The sequence below is a fragment of the Cannabis sativa genome, chromosome 5 (genome assembly GCF_029168945.1).
Source record: "Cannabis sativa cultivar Pink pepper isolate KNU-18-1 chromosome 5, ASM2916894v1, whole genome shotgun sequence".
NCBI classification, from domain to species: domain Eukaryota; kingdom Viridiplantae; phylum Streptophyta; class Magnoliopsida; order Rosales; family Cannabaceae; genus Cannabis; species Cannabis sativa.
In genome coordinates, this window is record NC_083605.1 from 20,345,235 (window position 1) to 20,365,064 (window position 19,830).

General features: G+C 38.2%; 1 protein-coding gene across 3 annotated transcripts in view; it reads right to left on the reverse strand.

Annotated features, from left to right (window-relative positions):
* Nucleotides 1–19,830, reverse strand: part of LOC115716062 (DNA-directed RNA polymerase III subunit 2) — a 62,861-nt gene that overhangs the window by 17,367 nt on the left and 25,664 nt on the right. For all 3 annotated transcript variants that reach the window (XM_030644765.2, XM_061115495.1, XM_061115496.1), the window contains exons 20-30: nucleotides 8,644–8,760; nucleotides 7,949–8,029; nucleotides 6,922–7,026; nucleotides 6,764–6,844; nucleotides 6,544–6,675; nucleotides 6,386–6,430; nucleotides 3,268–3,345; nucleotides 3,063–3,202; nucleotides 2,862–2,952; nucleotides 316–437; nucleotides 95–230 (exon numbers count right to left, since the gene is read on the reverse strand). In XM_030644765.2, the coding sequence (XP_030500625.2) occupies nucleotides 95–230; nucleotides 316–437; nucleotides 2,862–2,952; nucleotides 3,063–3,202; nucleotides 3,268–3,345; nucleotides 6,386–6,430; nucleotides 6,544–6,675; nucleotides 6,764–6,844; nucleotides 6,922–7,026; nucleotides 7,949–8,029; nucleotides 8,644–8,760 (1,128 nt within the window). The remainder of the gene's footprint in view (nucleotides 1–94; nucleotides 231–315; nucleotides 438–2,861; nucleotides 2,953–3,062; nucleotides 3,203–3,267; nucleotides 3,346–6,385; nucleotides 6,431–6,543; nucleotides 6,676–6,763; nucleotides 6,845–6,921; nucleotides 7,027–7,948; nucleotides 8,030–8,643; nucleotides 8,761–19,830) is intronic.

Consider the following 19,830-nt stretch of genomic DNA (forward strand, 5'->3'; position numbering starts at 1 on the left):
ATGACAAGAAAAATAGATTTAAGATTAGACTATAAATAAGCAAATAACACAAGATACAGATTCCAAATCAGATGCGAACACCCAACTCTCTTACCTCTGGTCGACGAGTATGACGTATTATGAATTTTATACACAGATTGTTATTTTTATCAGAATAAAGAGCAACTTTATCAACCACACAAGATTCTCCTTCAGGACCTTTAAATGTCTGATATGCAGGTTTATAGTCACTACATTGATAAATAATAGTTAGTAAACTGCTTATCAAAGAACAGAACAGAGATCTAAGTTACAAAGAAGTCAAGAACAACACACCTATCAGCTAGTCCAGAACTCATTTGCCCTCCCCTTGTAACTTTAGGCGATTGTTTGTTAATATAGATGTCATTTGGTCGAATAATTTCGCCAGGTGCAGCAAGTCCATCATCATCCAACACCTGAAGAAATCAGATAACAAATTCTGCAGCTGAGTATTACTTGAAAAATTAGACTATTGTTGGGGATGTTAAGTGGCAATTAGTCTCTCCAGTTCAAATATTCCAATAAAGGAAATTACTTTAAAACGTTGTATGAAGTAACCAAAAAAAACCCAAGGAATACTTCTTTGCCAAAAAAATAATTACATTGATGTTCATTACAAAACAATGTTAACTTAAAACAACAACAACCCTACTTGTATTGTTAGATTATAGAGAAAATAATAGGAGTACAAAACAATGTTCACTATGACCACAGATAATCTTGCCACAATAAAACAAAAATGATACAGAAAATATGGCATTGGAGTTTATCACAAAATGAAAAGCCTTAAAATGTCCTAGAACATTTCATGATTCTTGAGAAAATTAACATGTACATACTACATACTTACTTGCACAAAACAGTACTAGAGAACTAGTCTCTTACTGTGGATACCATACAAAAGTAACAATTTACAAAACAGGTCTGCAATAATCCCTAATCATCACAAAAATACGTTAATAAATTTGGGAGGAGGTCGCTCATGGACTTGTGACTGTCTTCACATTTTATATATATAATCAATTCTAAACTTCTCCAATGGAGAAACCCACATAGGTACAAAATATCTAGCTCTACGCAAACATAATACACTAGTTCAGAAGGGTACATAAATTATTTTTTCCTCGTAGATAAATAGGTAAATCACAAAACCCCCACAATTGCAACGGAGAGGAGAGTACTCCTCACAAGACAACTAATTGAACTCGTGCCTATAATTCTAGTTTATTCAGAAATTGATCAGACTTTTTCATATTAAAAGACAATAATATACAAATATATATTTATATATTACAATCATACGGGGGGATCAACAGAATTCAAGAGAGAGAGAGAGAGAGAGAGAGAACTGTTTTTAAATAAATGACCACACACATCTTGATGACGTTAAAGATCATCCTATTCCTTTCCATCATATCATCCAATAGACAGACAGGTAAGATATATTTCATAGCATCTTAACTCCACCAACAAGAGAGAGAGAGAGAGAGAGAGAGAGAGAGAGAGAGAGAGAGAGCGAGAGAGAACTGTTACATAAATGATCGAACACATCTTGATGAACTTAAAGATCATCCTTTTCCTTTCCATCATATCATCCAGTAGACACACAGGTTAGATGAACTTCATAGCATTTTACCCCTATCACTACCACAACTTAATGCCCATGGCCAGCTTAACTCCACCAACAACCTCTACCAGACTCTTTGACCAAAGGTATAACGTAAAACTAAGTGATCAAAAGACAAGCAAGAAAGATTCTAACTCTGTGAACAAGAATCTTTCCTGCTCATTGTGAATTTATAATTATCCTTATGGTCAAAATCTTCTATAATTCTCCCTGTATTCAAGTAAACTATTCTAGTTTCTTATTAACTCAAAAAGTTAGTTTTATTATGAGACAGTTTTCTATTTTGGATATGATTTCACTCCTAGTGAGGGTCTAATTTTCTTCTTTTTTTTTTTCTTTTTTTGAAGAAAGACGGGATCATTTAGACTGATCTCCCAAATTTATTAGGGATCCTTTCTTGTGGCGGAGGAAAACTATGGTAACACAAACAAAATCGTTAAACAATAAAACCTAAGAAATTTAATACAAACTAAGACATAAAAACCCTCAATTGTCCTCAGTAGAGAAAAGTACCAGTCCCTAAAACAATAAAACCTAACAAATTCAATGCAAACTAAGGCATAAAAACCCACAATTGTTCTCAGTAGAGAAATCTTGACCATTTTCTAGTGAGATCAAGAAAGGATAATCCCTCAAACCCCTTAGCTTGATAAAACCAAGTTGCTACAAAACTTTTCTCCAAAGTCAGTGCAGCTGTTTCCTCCTCGGTTAAATATCTGTTGTTTCTCTCCAGCCAAAATTCTATTGCCCAGAACACAGCCAAAGTAGCTACTGTTCGTAATGTGGCCAACCTCCTTCCCCCATACAGTTTACACTATCATTTGAATGCACAACCTAGGCATGCACCATTAGACAATAATGCTTAAAGTCCCACTCCAAGAGTAGGTGACTGATATTCTACCCTTTCTTCTTGCAAGAAACACACCCCCGTGGAGATAATATTTGGTAGGATTGCCTCTGCTGAATCTTCTCATGGACACATGACTCCAATAAGCAATAACAAACTAAAACTACTAGTTTTTCCAATATATATCAATTTCCATATGAATTAATAAGTTTCTCTTTGGTTTGAACCAAGAAAAATCATAACAGACTACAAAGATGTACAACAAACATCTACTTGTGTATATTAAAAAAAAGTGTTCAATAGATAAAAGGCAAAACTAACAAACTTGTAACAAGACAATGGAAAGACTTAATAAGAATGTCAAACCTGCATCCTTCCGGCATCAGATCCTTCCCTATCAGGTCTAATAATCCTGTCTTGTGTGTTGTTTTCATACTTTTGATTGACAGCAGATAATCTGTTCATAAAAAAATCCCTTCATATAATCAACTATGATAATCTTATGACATGTACAGCAACAAAGAGCATGAAAGCTTAGGGATCACCAAAGTTGATGAAGATAGGAACCTTTTCATGACAATACAACGGCCAAAACCACGATCTAGAGCAGCCTTGTTCATGACTATTGCATCCTCTATGTCATAGCCACTGTAACTCATTACAGCAACAGTTGCATTCTGCCCTGCCCCAAGTTTATCGTAGCCAACCTGGAAGCACAATGGTTACGAACTGACAGCAGACAATCAAACAACATCCAAGAAAACATACCAACCAGTTCAATTGTCCTTGTCGTCAATAATGGTCTTTGAGGATACACTAATAGGTAAAGTAATGTGTCCATCCGGCGTAGCTACAAAATTAAGATAATAGATTTGTATTAGTCAAACATAAGAAGGATTCTATAAAGGGTAATTATTTGCAAAAGCGAAAACGGCAAAGTGAACACTGAACAGTGGCAAGAATATGACCACAACCAAGTCGAAAATAAATGACCTAAAAACAACATATCCAATGAATAGATTGCTGATAATACATAAGAAAACAAAGCATGACTTTTGGGGGCTTTAAAATGGATATAATTTTATTTGGATATCATTATTTCCTAACAAAATCAAAGTTTATTGATGGTGATTCACAGAGAGTCTAACACGAGCATTGATACAAATGAAAAGATGACATTTGTGCTGTGTAAGAGAAACGATGAAACTATAGATTATTTGTTCTGTAGATCAATGTGCAATTGCTCCTTGAAACATATTGCATGGCCTTTTACAAACAACATGTGAGTAGATAACATTTCCAAAACCAACAGGCAATAGTAAAAATGAGATGACATCTAGAAGGTGCTAGATTTGCTATTTCTATAGAGAATAAAAGCTTTCGCTACGCACTAGGCTACAGTGGGAAAACAATGTAAGGACTTTCCACTCTATTTAATTACACTTATATGAAAAATCACCATTAAGTGAATTTAGTTTGCTTTCTAATTCTGTTTTGATTCTTTTTTGTTTTGCTTTGATTTTGAGGATATCTCATCCCCTCTATTTTTACTCCTATTTCTATCTTTCCACCCTTAAATATACAAATTCTTGGTACATAATATACTTGAGAGATTATCGTATGGGGGAGTTGTTTTAAGTTTTGTATTGATAGATTATCCTATGGGTTTTGTATTGATATGTTACTGTACCACAAATGCTAGTTAGTAAATTAATTGGCAGCAAACGTAGAAGAAAGCTATGCAGAACGGCGATTTTAGCAACAATTTGGGCTGTGTGGTTGGAGAGAAATGCTAGAAATTTTGAAGGGGTTGAAAGTTCAGAAGCGGATATGTGGGAGAAAGTTAAGTTTTGGGCAGCTACTTGGGTATTTAAGACCAGATTTTTTAAGGATTTGTCTTTTCTAGATCTATGTAGAGAATGGAAATCATTGATGTATTAGAAGTACCTGTCTTTTCTAGATTTATGCAGAGAATGGAAAACAATTTTATAAAGGCAGTAGGTGGCTTTGATTAGTTTTTTTAGTCCTCTTCTGGGGCAGTTTTGGAGAGTGATATTTGTCTTAGGACTTTTGGCTTTGCTTTGAATTGTAACCATGGTTTTCCTCCGCCACAAGTGAGGCTTTTTAATATATAACGGGGAGGATCATATCTAAGACAAGAGGATCTTTTCTCTTTTTTCTAAAAAAAAAAGAAGTATTTTAGTGGCCTAGCAATTTTTCTTTAGCACTGCTGAGTGCAAACTGTTATTGGCTTTATTTGTTTATGGGGGATTTTTCTAACCAAGGTTTTCCTCCACCACAAGCGAGGATTTTCAATACATAAAGAGGAGGGTCCTATCTAAAGACAAGAGGTTCCTTTCTCTTTCAAAAAAAAAGATAGATTATCCTATCATATGGGGGTGTTGTTTTAATTTTTAAGAGAAGACATGTTTGTTTTCAATATAGCTCTGTAACCACAGTTTTCCTCCACCTTAAATATACTCAAAAAAAAAAAAAAAAAAAAAAAACAAAGAGTTACATTTACACTCCAAAAAATAATAAATAGTACTTTTTTTTTGAAGAAATTCCATTGATGATCTTTTGATCATACTGCTAAAGTTTTATTTTTCTTTCAAGATGAACATATTACTTGTCCACAGTATATAGAATAACTGCATGTAATATAGAAATTGATTAAAAAAATTCTCTTTCTTCTTAAGAAAATTGAAAATTCTATAAAGCACACCCTTAAAAGGGATGCACCGATAAATCTCTACTCTATCTGTTTTAGTATCCGAAATAATTTTTAAGTTAATTATTTTTGCATGGTTATGTAAATTATAGTTATTGAAGATATCCTGCAAAATTTTCAGAAATTCGAAAAAATTTAACATGCCAAAAAACTACGTTCAAACAGTGTGTTGCACGCGTAACTACTTTATTTTGTACGCGTGTAAAATAGATTGTTTGAACATTGCTTTCTATATTGTAAATTATTCCAAATTTCTCAAAATTTTGTAAGATATCTTAAATAGCTATAACGTACAAGAATATGAAGAAAAAAAATAGACTAAAAAATTCTTCTGAATGCCGAAACAAGTAGAGAGTGCATCAGTACATCCCTTTTTACGGGGAGCATTGTAGAATCACCCTATTGTTTTCTATATTGTAAATTATTCCAAATTTCTCAAAATTTTGTAAGATATCTTAAATAGCTATAACGTACATGAATATGAAAAAAAATTAGACTAAAAGATTCTTCTGGATGCCGAAACAAGTAGAGGGTGCATCAGTACATCTCTTTTAAGGAGGTGCATTGTAGAATCACCCTATATTATAAAAGTTATATGTATACACATAAAAATTTAACTAATTGTAATTTCAACTTCTCCGTGGTTCATTTCATTCAAGAAGAAAAAAGAAAAAGGAAAAAAAAAATGAAGAGGGATGGTGGGCAGTTAGAAAATTTGGGGTGTATTTTTATTTTTAAAGTGAAACCCAAATTTTTGTTAAAAAAAAAAAAAGTGAAACCCAATTTTGTAAATAGGAGTGTGGTTATAAAAAGAGAAATTTTATTTGCACTCCATAAAGTTTTGAAAAAAAAAAATCAACTAAAAAATTTTCACAGATACCGAAACAAATGAGGGTACATCGGTATACCCTTTTTAGAGAGTGCATTGAAGAATTTTCCAAAAACATATACTTGAAAACACTGTTAAGATACTTTAGCTTGAGTATCTACCACATTAACAATTGTAGAAAAGAAACATATTGAACAATCCAAGCTGCTGAACATACCTAAGAAATTGAAGTATGAGTTCTTCATAGACCAACAAAGATAATGAAAAATACAAGACATTTACCAAACATGAAACAAGAGAAAAACAAAATAAAAAATGTTAAATGCTTGCCTGGTTGAATGCAATGTTTCCCATTGCTTGCTTTCCCATAGCACACTAAAATGAAGGACAAAAACAATAAAGAAAAAAAATATATAACTTGATTAATGAAGTAATTTAAGATGAAAACATTGATCAAAGCACAAACTACAACTAAAAAAAATAAAAACCTGGTAAGTGTTTCTAGGAGACTGGTTGTGATGAGGATATGGTATTAACCCAGCAATCACACCCAAGATGGTGAATGGTTCTATTTCAAGATGTGTTGTATCTGTCTTAACATCTTGCTCATACAAAGAAATCTAAAATACAAAACCATGAATTAATAAGGCTCAATGAAGTTCACCATCTTAAACCAAAAAGCAACAGAAGTCGTTAATAGGAACAAACCAAAGCATTGTTTTCCTCGTTGACATCAAGATACTCAATCAACCCTTCTCGTAAAAAATCATCAAATGTGCGTACTCCATCCTTGAAAGGTGCACGCGAAGAATATTAGATTTGACCCAATATTATTTTTCAAGTATAGAGCAAAGATAAAAGTTTACCATCAACTCCTTCATATGATGCTCTTTGACTCTTGGAATGCCTTTGTCAACAATGACAAGTGGGCGACAAACTCGGCCTCCATCAGAAGCAATGTAGACACACCGCTGATATGATATGCTCTTGTTAGTTGTGAACTTGTGACTATTAGTTTGCAATATGAAGTAAGATCTCAACAAGAATATTACCTCAAACATGGAAAATGGAGAATACCGTCTCACAAACTATCTTATTCGAATAAAACCTCACCCAGTAATTAGAAATAGACCTCTGATCTACCCATGCATTTTGTTCTTTGCTCTTAATATAAGAATATTATTTAAAAAAGAGAAAGAGGCCACTGCCTTAGACTGGCCCCCCATCGAATTTATTAAGAGCCTCACTTGTGGTGGAGGAATACCGTAGTAAACATAAACAAAACATAAAACTATAGCCCAACACAGGATAAAAAACAACAACAGTTCTTAATATAAAATATACGTTTGAAGATTATAAATAATGGAAACATTTGCTATGCTCAAGTTAAATCGAAATGATATATTATATCATTCAAACTTATTTCTTCTAGGAAATTATGAGCAGGTTTTTTCGAAAGTGTTTGCATAGCTTTCTATAGAACTTTCCATCTTTATAGAATCAACTATGTAGTGTAGACTTTCAAACATGCTGAATGATATATCCTTCTCATAAACACTTGTTTCTCTGTACCTTTCTCTTTAACAAAAAAAAGACAGAGGTCACTTGTCTATGTCTTTCCCTTGTTATAAGTGCACATGCAGAAACATATGTAAATATATCAAACAGATGTTAAGTCTGTGTACTTGGAAAAACAATTATAATAAACCCATGCAAATCTCTTTTCTAACACCACAAGCAAGAAAAAAGATTCCGTTTATCAACCTGTTGTTTCACCAATTTTAGATTCTGTCAAACTTTATAATTCAATACTATGGAAGATAAAAAAATTCAACATGGGCACAATGCCACATTAAAACAGAAAAAATTGTTGGAGAAGTATTGAAAACTTGCCTGTTTTTCGTTGAGAAAGACACTGACAAACTCTCCAATTTTTCCAGCTCTACGTAGCATTCTAATTGTTGTGGCAAAACCCTAATTGAATGACAAAAGAAAAAGAAAGAGATGACTGAAGCAACCAAATATAGTAATCATACATGATAGCATAACCTACTAGAACGTATGTATTACTTGTGGCAGCATCATAATTGGCATAAACAAAACTCATCATACTAGGTATTTACCCTCATTTTGTTTTCTCTGATAATGAACAAGAATCATCACTAATATAGAAGATAGCAATATTTACGACAGGGAGTCCCCATATGAAAAATATAACAATTACAAAAGAGAGCCCCAATAACCAAAGATCAGTACAGCCATGGCTTCAAACATTCCGGAAAATGTACAAACGGTCTCAGAAGCAACATAGTTTAACCTTAGTGTTTTGCAGACAAGAAATGAGATCTAGGAGCAATTCATGGGTGAGAACACTCAACCCCCTAAGTAACGTGAATAATTTGCTAGAATCAGGATGCTATCTTTTAAAACTCGGTGGATAAGAAAAGAGTGATATTATTATTATAGTCTGTTGCAACAGAGCATGTCTCCAAACAACTAAATAGAAAGTCAAGAGCTGAAATTAATTATTGGAAGAGGAAACAACTTACTACATATGCTTTGCACATTAGATGGATATAACTACGTACCTGTGGCCTCCGATGCTTGCCAAGAATATGCCCATTGAATATCACTAGAAATGAATTTGGTGAGTGAAGTTCTTCTCCCGAAAGTAGTTCCAAGTCCTCAACACCAAGACAATAGAACTATGCCAACAACAATTAGATGTCATATATAAGCAGTGTAATCATAATTAAGTACATCGATGATATAGAACTGTTACAATATACACATGTAACTTGAAATAGTATTGTTCCATGAGCTTTTGAAACAGAATCGGGTACCGACGCATTTTGCGTAAGCCTTGAGGACATCAAGGCGTACACCTCAACAATAAGAAGAAAAGTTTATAAGTCGTAAATTTCATAACAAACAACACATAATTCCATAACAAAGTTAAAATTCATAAAAATTTAGGCAATTATGTTAATGACTTATTCTTTGCCGGACTACTTTCCTATCTTTTCTCAACCTTTCCTAGTTCTTAGCTACTTAGTTGTAACAGCTTCAAGTCTGCAAAAGACTCTCTGTACGTTTTATGGTATGTTTACTTAAAGGGAATGGGAATGAATCGTATGGTATTGATTCCTGTTAGAATATTAACTGTATATTAGTTGTAAAAGAATTATGGTAACTGAAATTTAGTAGTTTCCTATTTTGTTATTGGTAGTTTCCCATTTAGTCTCCTAGCTTTGTATATAAATATGTACTATTCTATGAAATAAAAACACAATTCGATTCACTATTTTTTACATGGTATCAGAGCTTTGTGATTCGAAATTCGAAATTCAAAATTAGGGTTCACTAAAAAAAATAAAAGAGATTAGGGTTTGAGTTTAGGGTTCTTTTTCAAAAATCTTTTTTTGAGTGCGAATTTATTCTTACCGCCCACTCAGGAGTGTTGCCCAGCCGCCGATCTACAAAACCCCGAAGTCCAGTCACCGGATTCCTCGCACGTGGGGCTCACGCGCCGCCTAAAGCTTCTAAACGTTTTCCCACGCGCCGGCGCGTGGAGGCTCGTGTGACGGCGTTTTTTGCCGGTTCTTTACTTTGTTCTTCTAAGCCTACTCGCATCTGTTTAAGGTTGTAATTCGGTATTTTTTTGCCTTCTTCGTGTTAGGGTGTTCATTCTTTGGTGTTCTTTTTGTTCCTTTTCTCTGTCAAGTGTGTTTACTTTTGAGATTATGACAGAGATAAAATCAGTTGTTGTTTCTGATGTGGTTCCCGTGATGTCTAAAATTACGGACCATAAGTTGATTGGTTCGAATTATTTGGAATGGAGTAAGACGATTCGACTGTATTTGAGGAGTATTGACAAAGATGATCACTTGACTGACGATCCTCCTGAAGAAACAGACGATTCAAGAAAAATATGGCGCCGTGAGAACGCTCGCTTATTCCTTCAAATTCGAAATTCTATCGATAATGAGGTAATTAGTTTGATTAATCATTGTGAATTGGTTAAAGAACTAATGGATTACTTTGAGTTTTTGTATTCTGGCAAAGACAACATATCTCGCATATGTGATATTTGCAAAGCCTCTTATCGTGCGGAAAAACAAGATAAGTCTCTTATGAATTATTTTATGGCTTTCTTTTTTTTTGAAAAAAGAGACGGAGGCCATTGTCTTAGACTAGCCCCATCCCCTAAATGGATAAAAGTCCTCACTTGTGGCGGAGGAATACCGTGGTTACAAAAATAGAGCAAGATCCACATCTTCAACCAAAGCTAGGGAAAACTAACACAAACCACTCTGCCCTATCTAAACAAATAAAACTTCTAACACCCTAGGGGACATACGCAAAGCTGACACTGTCACAGAATAGGCTTTGAGGCTGCACCAGAGCAGCTTACAACAGCGTTCTCCAATCTCTGTTTAGGTCTAAGAATGAAATATTTTCGAAGTGCTTAGTCTTGTACACCCATGAAGCTGTCCAGAATTTGATTTTATCCCACAGGGTCTCAATTGAGCTTTCCGACCCTTCAAAGATTCTATTATTTCGTTCTAACCAAACAACCCAGAGAACAGACAATACCGTCGTTCTCCATAAGCTCGTGCTCCGTTTACTGCCTCCAACCTTACTTACTAACATGTAATCAACCGAGGAAGGCATAGCCCATTGAATCTGAAATTCATTCATCAGCAATATCCATAAAGAACTTGCAAGGCGGCATCTTAAGAACAAGTGTGCGTTGTCTTCCCCACTTATCTTGCAGCAAACACACCATCCAGGTGATATGCTCATAAGTGGGCGCTTTTTTTGCAGTCTAGCATGAACGTTCAATTTATCTAGAGCCACCAACCAACCGAACACTTTGACTTTGGAAGGACCTCTACTTTTCCATAGTATTTTAGTCCAGAACAACTCATCAAAGTTTTCGGTTGAGGTAAACCAGCTGAACGCTGATTTAGAAGAGAAAATCCCACAAGAGTCTGGTAACCAAGTCCGGCTATCTTCAAGAATGTTAAGTACTCTGACGTGTTCCAGTTTTTGTAATAATTGTGTCAAGCTCGGAATCTCTCTATCCATGATGTTTCTTCTGAAATTAAGATCCCAGCTCGCCACACACTCTCCAACCTCGCCCTCATCGGTGATCATCTCCTGAATACTTACATTCTTTGCCCTAGATATCACAGCTAAATTTGGAAATTGATCCCTCAGTGAAGAACCCCCAACCCACTCGTCTTCCCAGAAGCGAATACGTTCCCCATTCCCTATTTTAAACTTTACCAACTTCCCATATTCATCGTAAAGATCTGAGATATCCTTCCATGGTCCTCTTGGGGACATTCTAATCCCCTGTTTTGTATCCCAGAAATTGTCTGCTTTGCCATATCGACTTTTAATGACTTTGTGCCACAGAGAGTTCGGCTCTAGAGGGAATCTCCATAGCCATTTCATAAGCAATCCTTTGTTCCGCATATCTAGTTTTCCGATTGCTAAGCCACCCTCCGCTCTAGGTTTACACACTTCATCCCAAGCCACCAAATGATCCCCTCCTGCTAAATCTCCTCCTTCCCAAAAGAAGTCTCTCATCATTTTTTCTAGTTCCTTTAAGACCACTTTTGGAGCTTTAAATAAAGACAGATAGTAAATTGGAAGTGAGGAGAGGACAGACTGAATGAGAGTCAGCCTACCTCCTCTAGAGAGGAAAGAGCATTTCCATCCATCCATCCTTTTAGCACATTTATCCAGAACAGGCTCCCAAAAAGATCTCTTCCTTGGAGAACCACCAAGCGGCATTCCCAAATAGGTCATAGGCCACCTACCCACCTCACACCCAATAAGAATCGCACTTTGGGCCACTGCTTCCTCATTCATACAGATGCCTAGCAGCTGACTTTTATTCAAGTTTACTTTTAGTCCCGAGATTCCACAGAATGCTTTAACAACCTTAACCAACTTCTGGAGAGAAACCTCGTCTTTTACAAAGAAAAGAGTGTCATCCGCAAATTGTAGATGACTAAGCCGAATATCGTCTTTACCTATCTGGAAACCCGTCAAAGATTCTGTCTCTATTGCCTTGTCCACCATTCTTCCAAGAATATCAGCAATCATTGTGAAAAGAAACGGTGAGAGGGGGTCTCCTTGTCTTAGGCCCCTAGAGCCATTGAACTTGCCTCTTACCCTACCATTAATGAAAATGGAAAATGAAGTTGACGAGACACATCCTCGTATCCATTTTCTCCACCGCTCTCCAAAACCTTTTTTCCTCAAAACCATATCTAAGAATCCCCAATCAACACGATCATATGCTTTTTCAAAGTCGATCTTGAGCACGAACCCTTTTTTACCACGACTCCTATAGTCCTCAACTGCTTCATTTGCCATTAGAACCGAGTCTAGGATCTGTCTCCCTTCCACGAAAGCCGATTGGGTTTCGGAAATAGTCTCTCCCAAAACACCGCGAAGCCTAGTGGCAAGAGTCTTGGCAATGATTTTATACACACTTGTGATGAGACTGATTGGTCTAAAATCTTTGACTTTGCAGCTATTTAATCTTTTAGGGATCAGACATATAAACGTGTCATTGATACTGCCCTCAATTCTTCCCTCTCTATGAAAAGCCGTAAACACTTCCATGAGGTCATGCTTAATCGTCTCCCAATTATGTTGGAGGACCGCCAGACTAAAGCCGTCCGGCCCCGGGGCTTTATTTCCTTCACAACTAAAGACAATGTTTCTGACTTCTTCTTCTTCAAAAGGGCATTCTAGTTGCCCGGCTGAAGATTCCGCTATCTGTTGCCACTCAATACCTTCAATCCCGGACCCCAATCTTGCCTCTGAAGTATAGAGTTTTGAAAAAAAAGCAATTAGCTCCTCAGCAATTTCCTTCTCATTATCAATGATGTCTCCATTTTCTCTTTCAATTCTCGAGATGGTGTTCCTGGCCTTCCTTGCATTTAATAAATTATGGAAGAATCTTGAGTTTGCATCTCCTTCTCTTGCCCATTTGCACTTAGATTTCAGCCAAGTACCTCTTTCTTCTTCAAAATTCAACCCCTTCCATTCCTCTTTTAATTTCCTTCTTTCGTCAAGTAACGATTGGTTCCAGGACGAGGTTCCTTCTAGTCTGTCTAATACCCCCAATCTTCCTTCCAACGCAATCTTCTTGGCCCTATTTTGTCCGAACGTGGACTTACTCCACTCCTTCACCTTCCCTTGAAGTATTTTCAGTTTCTTCATAAACTTTGTGCCTGGCCACCCGTCATTAATTTCCTCCTTCCACCATCTTTCGAAACATTTGGAAAAGGACTTGTGATCCAGCCAATGATTATCAAACCTGAAAGGTCCGGGCCCCCACTTTGGAGGATTTGAATCGATCACAACAGGGCTATGGTCCGACACTATCCTCACCAACAATTCTTGTCTCACAAACGGAAAAATGACATTCCAATTGTTAGTGAAAAGAAATCTGTCCAGTCTGCTGCAAACAGGGGATGCTCTGAAATTCGACCAAGTAAATCTTCCGTTCTCAAGTTTAGGATCGATCAACTGTAATTCCCGGATCAGGCCATCAAACAACTTCATACTCCTTGTAAACGAGCTACTGTTTAATTTCTCCCCTACTCTTCTGGTCACATTAAAGTCTCCCGCCACACACCACGACTCTCCACATATTGAACTTAAACCTGCTAATTCATCCCAGAACTCAGGTCTAAGTTTATACGAACACGGACCATACACTCCCGAAAACCACCAAGGCTCTTTACCTTCTGCATTAATCAAAACTGAGATTGAGAATTCACCAACCAAAGAGTCTAGTACCGAGATGGTTCTAGTGTCCCAAATCAGTAACGTTCCCCCCGATCTCCCTATGGCTGGAATAAGAATCCACGCTTTGAATCTGGACCTCCATATGCTTCCAATGAACCTTCTATCCACTGTAGCTCTTTTCACTTCTTGTAATATTACCAAATCTGGATTAGCTTTGCAAATTGTAGCTTTGATAGCTGCTCTCTTTCCTTTGTCCCCGCTACCTCTAATGTTCCAGGTTAGAATCTTCATAATGAACCGTTTGGTGGCCCTGGTTTATTATAACTCTTCTCATAATTTACGTTGAAAGTAAGTTTGTTCAATTCTCTGCATTTCTTCCTAGCCTTCTTGACCTCTTCTGTCTTCTGATCACTATCTTCTTTTTCTAGTGTAATTTTCATACCCATCTCAGCCATGGATTCGACAATATTTGACCAAGAAGTTGCCTCAATCATGATCTCATCTGCTTCCCCCACTTCCTCCTTTTCTAGTTCATCTAGCTTATCATCACTACCATCACCTAGCCTCATCTCCTCTAGTCCCTGCCTCGAAAATACTTCAGCCTCCACCCTCCACAACTCATTAATGTTGCATATAATATCATCAGTTTCTTCTCCTTCTTCCGGTATTGAGTCCTCTCCTTCCCCTTCAGACTCCTCATCATCCGAGCTCAAATCTCGAAACTCGAACTCCTTCGGATCCTCATCGTCCTCCTCGAGCTCCGGAGAATAATTTTCTTCATTGAAATGGTTCATACGCTCATGACCAAATGATTTCCTTTTTCTGCAATAGACACGGGCAAACATAGGTCTACTTTCCTTCTCTGATTCCATCTCCCCCTTATAATGGAGTACCGACTCTGTTACTTTTCTTTTAAGCACAGCAAAGTCTTCCCAAAATTGAATGATTGCCTTCCTGAACTTCTCTCGGCCTTTAGGACTAATAGATCGAAGCCTACTATGAAGGAACTCTTGTATTATTTGTTCTGGATCCATCTTTTTCGCCACCATACTCAGCTCCCTTCTAGGCCCAATAGCATCACTCATCAACAAACCCTTTGGCCTTTGAATAAAGGAATCTTGGATACTAAATTGGTCCAAGGTAATCTTAAAAAGGCCCCTACGGTAATACCAACAATCTTTTACTTGAATGTGTTTGACCGGCCCAGAACTAGGAAAAGCCTCCCAGCCCGATGCTCCTCTAACGGGCCCAAAAAAAACCAGGCCCACCTTTTCTGGGGCCCTAGCAATTTGGCCCGACTCACCCAAGCCCACCTTTAATCTACACTTATCCCCTATTTGACAGCTATTATCATAATTGAGGAAAACATTTAACCTGGGGTTTCTGCAGACACGTGGCACCCTCAAACTTCTCAATAGGCGGTTAAAGACAGTATGGATACTCACCACTTTTCCCTGCTCACGTACGCAAGAAGTTACAGCCATACCTTCTCGAAAATTGATATTGAATTGACGAGACTCATTCTCGGCCGCCTCACCATCAATCAAGGACAGTGAAGCTTTTTTTGGACGCAGAGCCCGAGACTGTACGACTTCCGCTGCCGCCTCCTGAGTTCGAGAGTTGACCATCTTCTCCGGCGCCGAGGCTGAGACTCCCACCGTAATCGACTCCCTAAAGTGTCCTTCCTCAACCTCTTTCAGATCTGCACCTTCTTTATCTAACCCTTCAATCGCTTCCCCGTCGCCGAACACCTTCTTGTGGTCAAAGTCTTGATACCAGCAAGTATTAAAGCTGCCATGGAATCTATAGCTTAAATCGTTAAGCTTAAAAAATCTCAGTTCAAAACTCACGTTATCGTGACACATTGTTACGGCTTCAGGAATAAACCCGAATTCATCTCCCTGCAATTGTAATCTCAAGTGAGCCAACATACTAGCCTCAGCAGTAACCTTGTCCACATCCAGTAAGCCTCCGCAGCTTTCCCCAATTTTCCTGAAGGTTTTCATATTCCAAAGGTTCAAAGGCAAGCCATGGACCCCTATCCAGGATCCCCTACATTCTACCTTCACATTATCCATCTGGTTTTCCAAGCTCCAAGCTGAAAAGGTGACTAATGATTGAGCCCCAGGGACTTTCATGCTTTGAATCTTCAAAAGTTCCTTTTTGTCCTTCTCATCCTTTCCCCATATGATACATCTATCATCAAACATTTGGCTAACCACCAGCTTCCTCTCTAATTCTCTAGAAAGATTGTAAAATATAGTAACCCAATCCGCGTGAGTGTTATTCCTCGTGAGGATAATTGCCAGGCTCCAATCTCTAGGCACTGCCTTAGAACTCATATATTCATAGAATTTAGGTTGTGTAAATCTCTTTAATGGATAGAGATTCTTTGGTCTGAATCCGAGATTGATTTCTGGATATAGCTCTTTCCATTCAATTCTTCCTCTGTCCCGTTTCACTTCTACAGCTTGAGATTTCCCTCTGTTGTATTGAGCTTTCATCACAGGTCTTACCCCTTGCTTCACGACGTTGGCCCAGGAACGATGAGTCGAGTCCCCCCCTTCCCTCTGATGAACTTTCGTTTGGCTGCTTCGCTCAATAAATCTAGTCACCTTTCTCTTTACAACCCCGCTGAGACATTCTTTTAATTCTGACCAACCCTTCTCATCTTCTTCTTCTGGTACAATTATCATCTTTAACTTGTTGTTTCTTAACACTGAGATTTTCAAAAAAGATCCCTTAGTATTTGCAAAGCATTCCAGGAAACAACAAATGGTGTTGTTCCTGAAAGAGCGTTTGAGAGTAATTCTTTGAGTCCCTGTTTTTTGAAAAAGCTCCTGCAGAGTGTCTATGATCCAATCAACTGCATCAATAGTTACAGCAACTTCATATCCAGCCAGCCTTGTTCGTTCGCAGATGCGGACTGACCCTCCATCGAGCGTTAATGTTAACATAAACGCTTTGTGTTTAGTTCTGAAACTCCAATATTTTTGGAGATTCTGATCCACAGAAGGATCAGAAGGAATTTTCCAGCCAAAACCAGTGGGATAATGGCCTTGTTTCTTCCCAAAACCAGTGGGGTTTTGGTGCCTTCCATGGCCAGAAGGGCCAAGGAAACCCCTCGTATGCATGGGCACACTTCTCAAAAAGAGGAGAGAGAAGAGAGCATATGAAATTATTTTATGGCTTTCAAGAAAACGAATGAAGAACTTAATGTGCTATTACCCTTTAGTCCTGATGTAAAAATTCAACAGCGCCAACGAGAACAAATGTCTATTATGAGTTTTCTTGCAGGACTCTCATCTGAATTTGACTCTGCAAAGTCATAAGTTCTCTCTGGTTCTAATGTCTCCTCTTTACAAGATGTGTTTACTCGTGTTCTTCGCACAGAAACTACCTCTTCAACTTCTCTTAATAGCGCCTTGGTGAGTCATAATAATTCTGCACTGGAAAAAAATTCTACTCCAAGTGGATTTAAAGGAGGTAATTCACAAGGACCTGATAATCGCACACCAAATTCTAGGAACATCATGTGCAATTATTGTAAGAAACCAGGCCACACCAAGTTTGAGTGTAGGAAGTTACAGGTTAAGAATCGACAACAACACTCTGCTAATATTGCAAGCACTAGTGATGCATCTGACAAATCAACCCTTATTTCTGCTGATGAATTTGCCAAGTTCTCAAAGTATCAGGAAACACTTAAGTCTTCATCTTCTTCTGTCACTGCGATTGCTGATTCAGGTAACTCTAATGCATGCCTTCTTTCCAAATCCTCAAAATGGGTCATTGATTCTGGTGCCACAGATCATATGATAGGTAATTCCAGCCTCTTTTCCACTTTTCAGTCTCATAGTCCCACTTCTATTGTTACCTTAGCTGATGGATCAACAACTTCTGTTCTTGGATCTGGCACTATTGTTCCTACACCTATGCTCACTTTGTCATCAGTCTTACATTTACCTGATTTGTCTTTTAATTTGCTTTCTGTTAGTCAACTCACTCGTAATCTAAATTGTTGCATCTCATTCTTTCCTGATCATTGTTTGTTTCAGGATCTTATGACGAAGAAAATTATTGCTAAAGGACATAAATCTGGTGGCTTGTATGTTCTTGACCCACTTCCGCCAACCTCTATTACTTGTTCGAGTGTTGCTTCTGTTTTTTAGGCTCATTGTCGTTTAGGTCATCCGTCCCTTCCTTTGCTCAAGAAACTTTGTCCCCAATATAGTAATCTATCTTCATTAGATTATGAGTCATGTCAATTTGCCAAATATCATCGTGTTAGTTTGAGTCCTCGAGTCAATAAACATGTTAGTGTTCCTTTTGAGTTAGTTCATTCTAATGTTTGGGGTCCTTCTCCTATTTTGTCTCAACCTGGATTCAAGTATTTTGTTACCTTTGTGGATGATTATTCTCGTTTAACTTGGTTATATTTAATGAAAAATCGTTCTGAGTTGTTTTCTATATTCTGTGCTTTTTGTGCTGAGATTCAAAATCAATTTAATGTATCTGTTCGTACTTTGAGAAGTGATAATGCCAAAGAGTACACATCTGCTCAATTTCAATCTTACATGTGTTAGGACTAAGGTACGTTTTACCTATGTTAGGAGAGGTAAGAATGCTATTGCTCAAGGGTAATGTGGTCTTTTACTTTATGAGGGTATTATTGTAATTGTTGAGTGAGTTGTAATTGGTTATATGCTGGTTTGGGAGGTTTAAGGGGTTTATGCATGTATTGAGACTTTCTCTTTACAGCAGGGGTCCTATAGGGCTCTAAATTGTAATCCTCTGTTTTCTGAGATTAAATAACACTCACTGAAGTAATTTTCTCTCTTCATCTTCCATTGTTACTGCATTTTATTATTAATTCATAGCAGCAGGGTACATCAACTGGTATCAGAGCGGGTAATCTTGGTGAATGACGAACACGCGAAGCTCAAAGAAAGTGATGGAGCAGGTTCAATCGGTAGCAGGGGATGAGGAATCGCAAGCTTCAGAGGAATGGAATTCAATGAAGGAGAAGATCACTGCCCATGACCAAGGAATCGCGTTGATTAGGGAGAAGCTCGATTTGATCTTACGGGGCCAAGCTCGGATTGCAACCGAGCTAACTGATGGTCCGCGAAGCCCAGTAGGGAAGAATTCTCCATCTCCGATTGGGTCGAGCGGGTCGGGAAATCAAAACAGAGAGGAGGTTGGGATGCGACGGGCTGAGTTCCATCCGAGGAAGATTGAATTGCCGGTGTTCACGGGATGCGGCCGATGGGCGGGACTGTCGGGCAGAGAGGTATTTTGGCTTGCAACGATTTACAATCGAGGAACAATTGGAGGCGGCGGTTCTTTGCTTGGAAGGACCGGCACTTCGTTGGTTCCGATGGGAGAACGGTCGCCGGGAAATCAGAAGCTGGGGGGAATTGAAGAATCTCCTTCTCCGACGATTCATGCCAGCGCACGAGGGAAGCACGTATGACCGGTTTCTGGCCTTGCATCAAACAACCACGGTACAAGAGTACCGCCAGCAGTTCGAAGCCTTGACGGCGACGATCGGGACAGTCGCAGAGCCACTGTTGGAGTCGGCCTTCATGAAAGGACTGAACGAGGAGATACAGGGGACTCTGCGTTTGTTGGAACCCATTGGCTTGGAGAAGACGATGGAGTTGGCGGAGGTTGTTGAAGCCAACCCAAAGGTGGTACGGGCTTTTTGTGCTGGGCCGAATAGGAGTGGGGGCCCAAACAAGGTAACTAATGTTAATTCAAGTGGGCCCAGTAACATTAATTCCAGTGGGCCACGAAATTGGTCTTCTTCTAAAGGACCAAATCAAAACTGGCAAGGGAATTACAGCCCAGGAAATTACAGCCGATTCCCTGCGACTACAGTGGCCAGAGACGCACCAGCAAAGGGGTATCGCCGTTTGACGGAGTCGGAGGTTCAGGAAAAGAAAGCCAGGGGGGTATGCTACAAGTGTGATGGTCCTTGGGCTCGTGGTCAC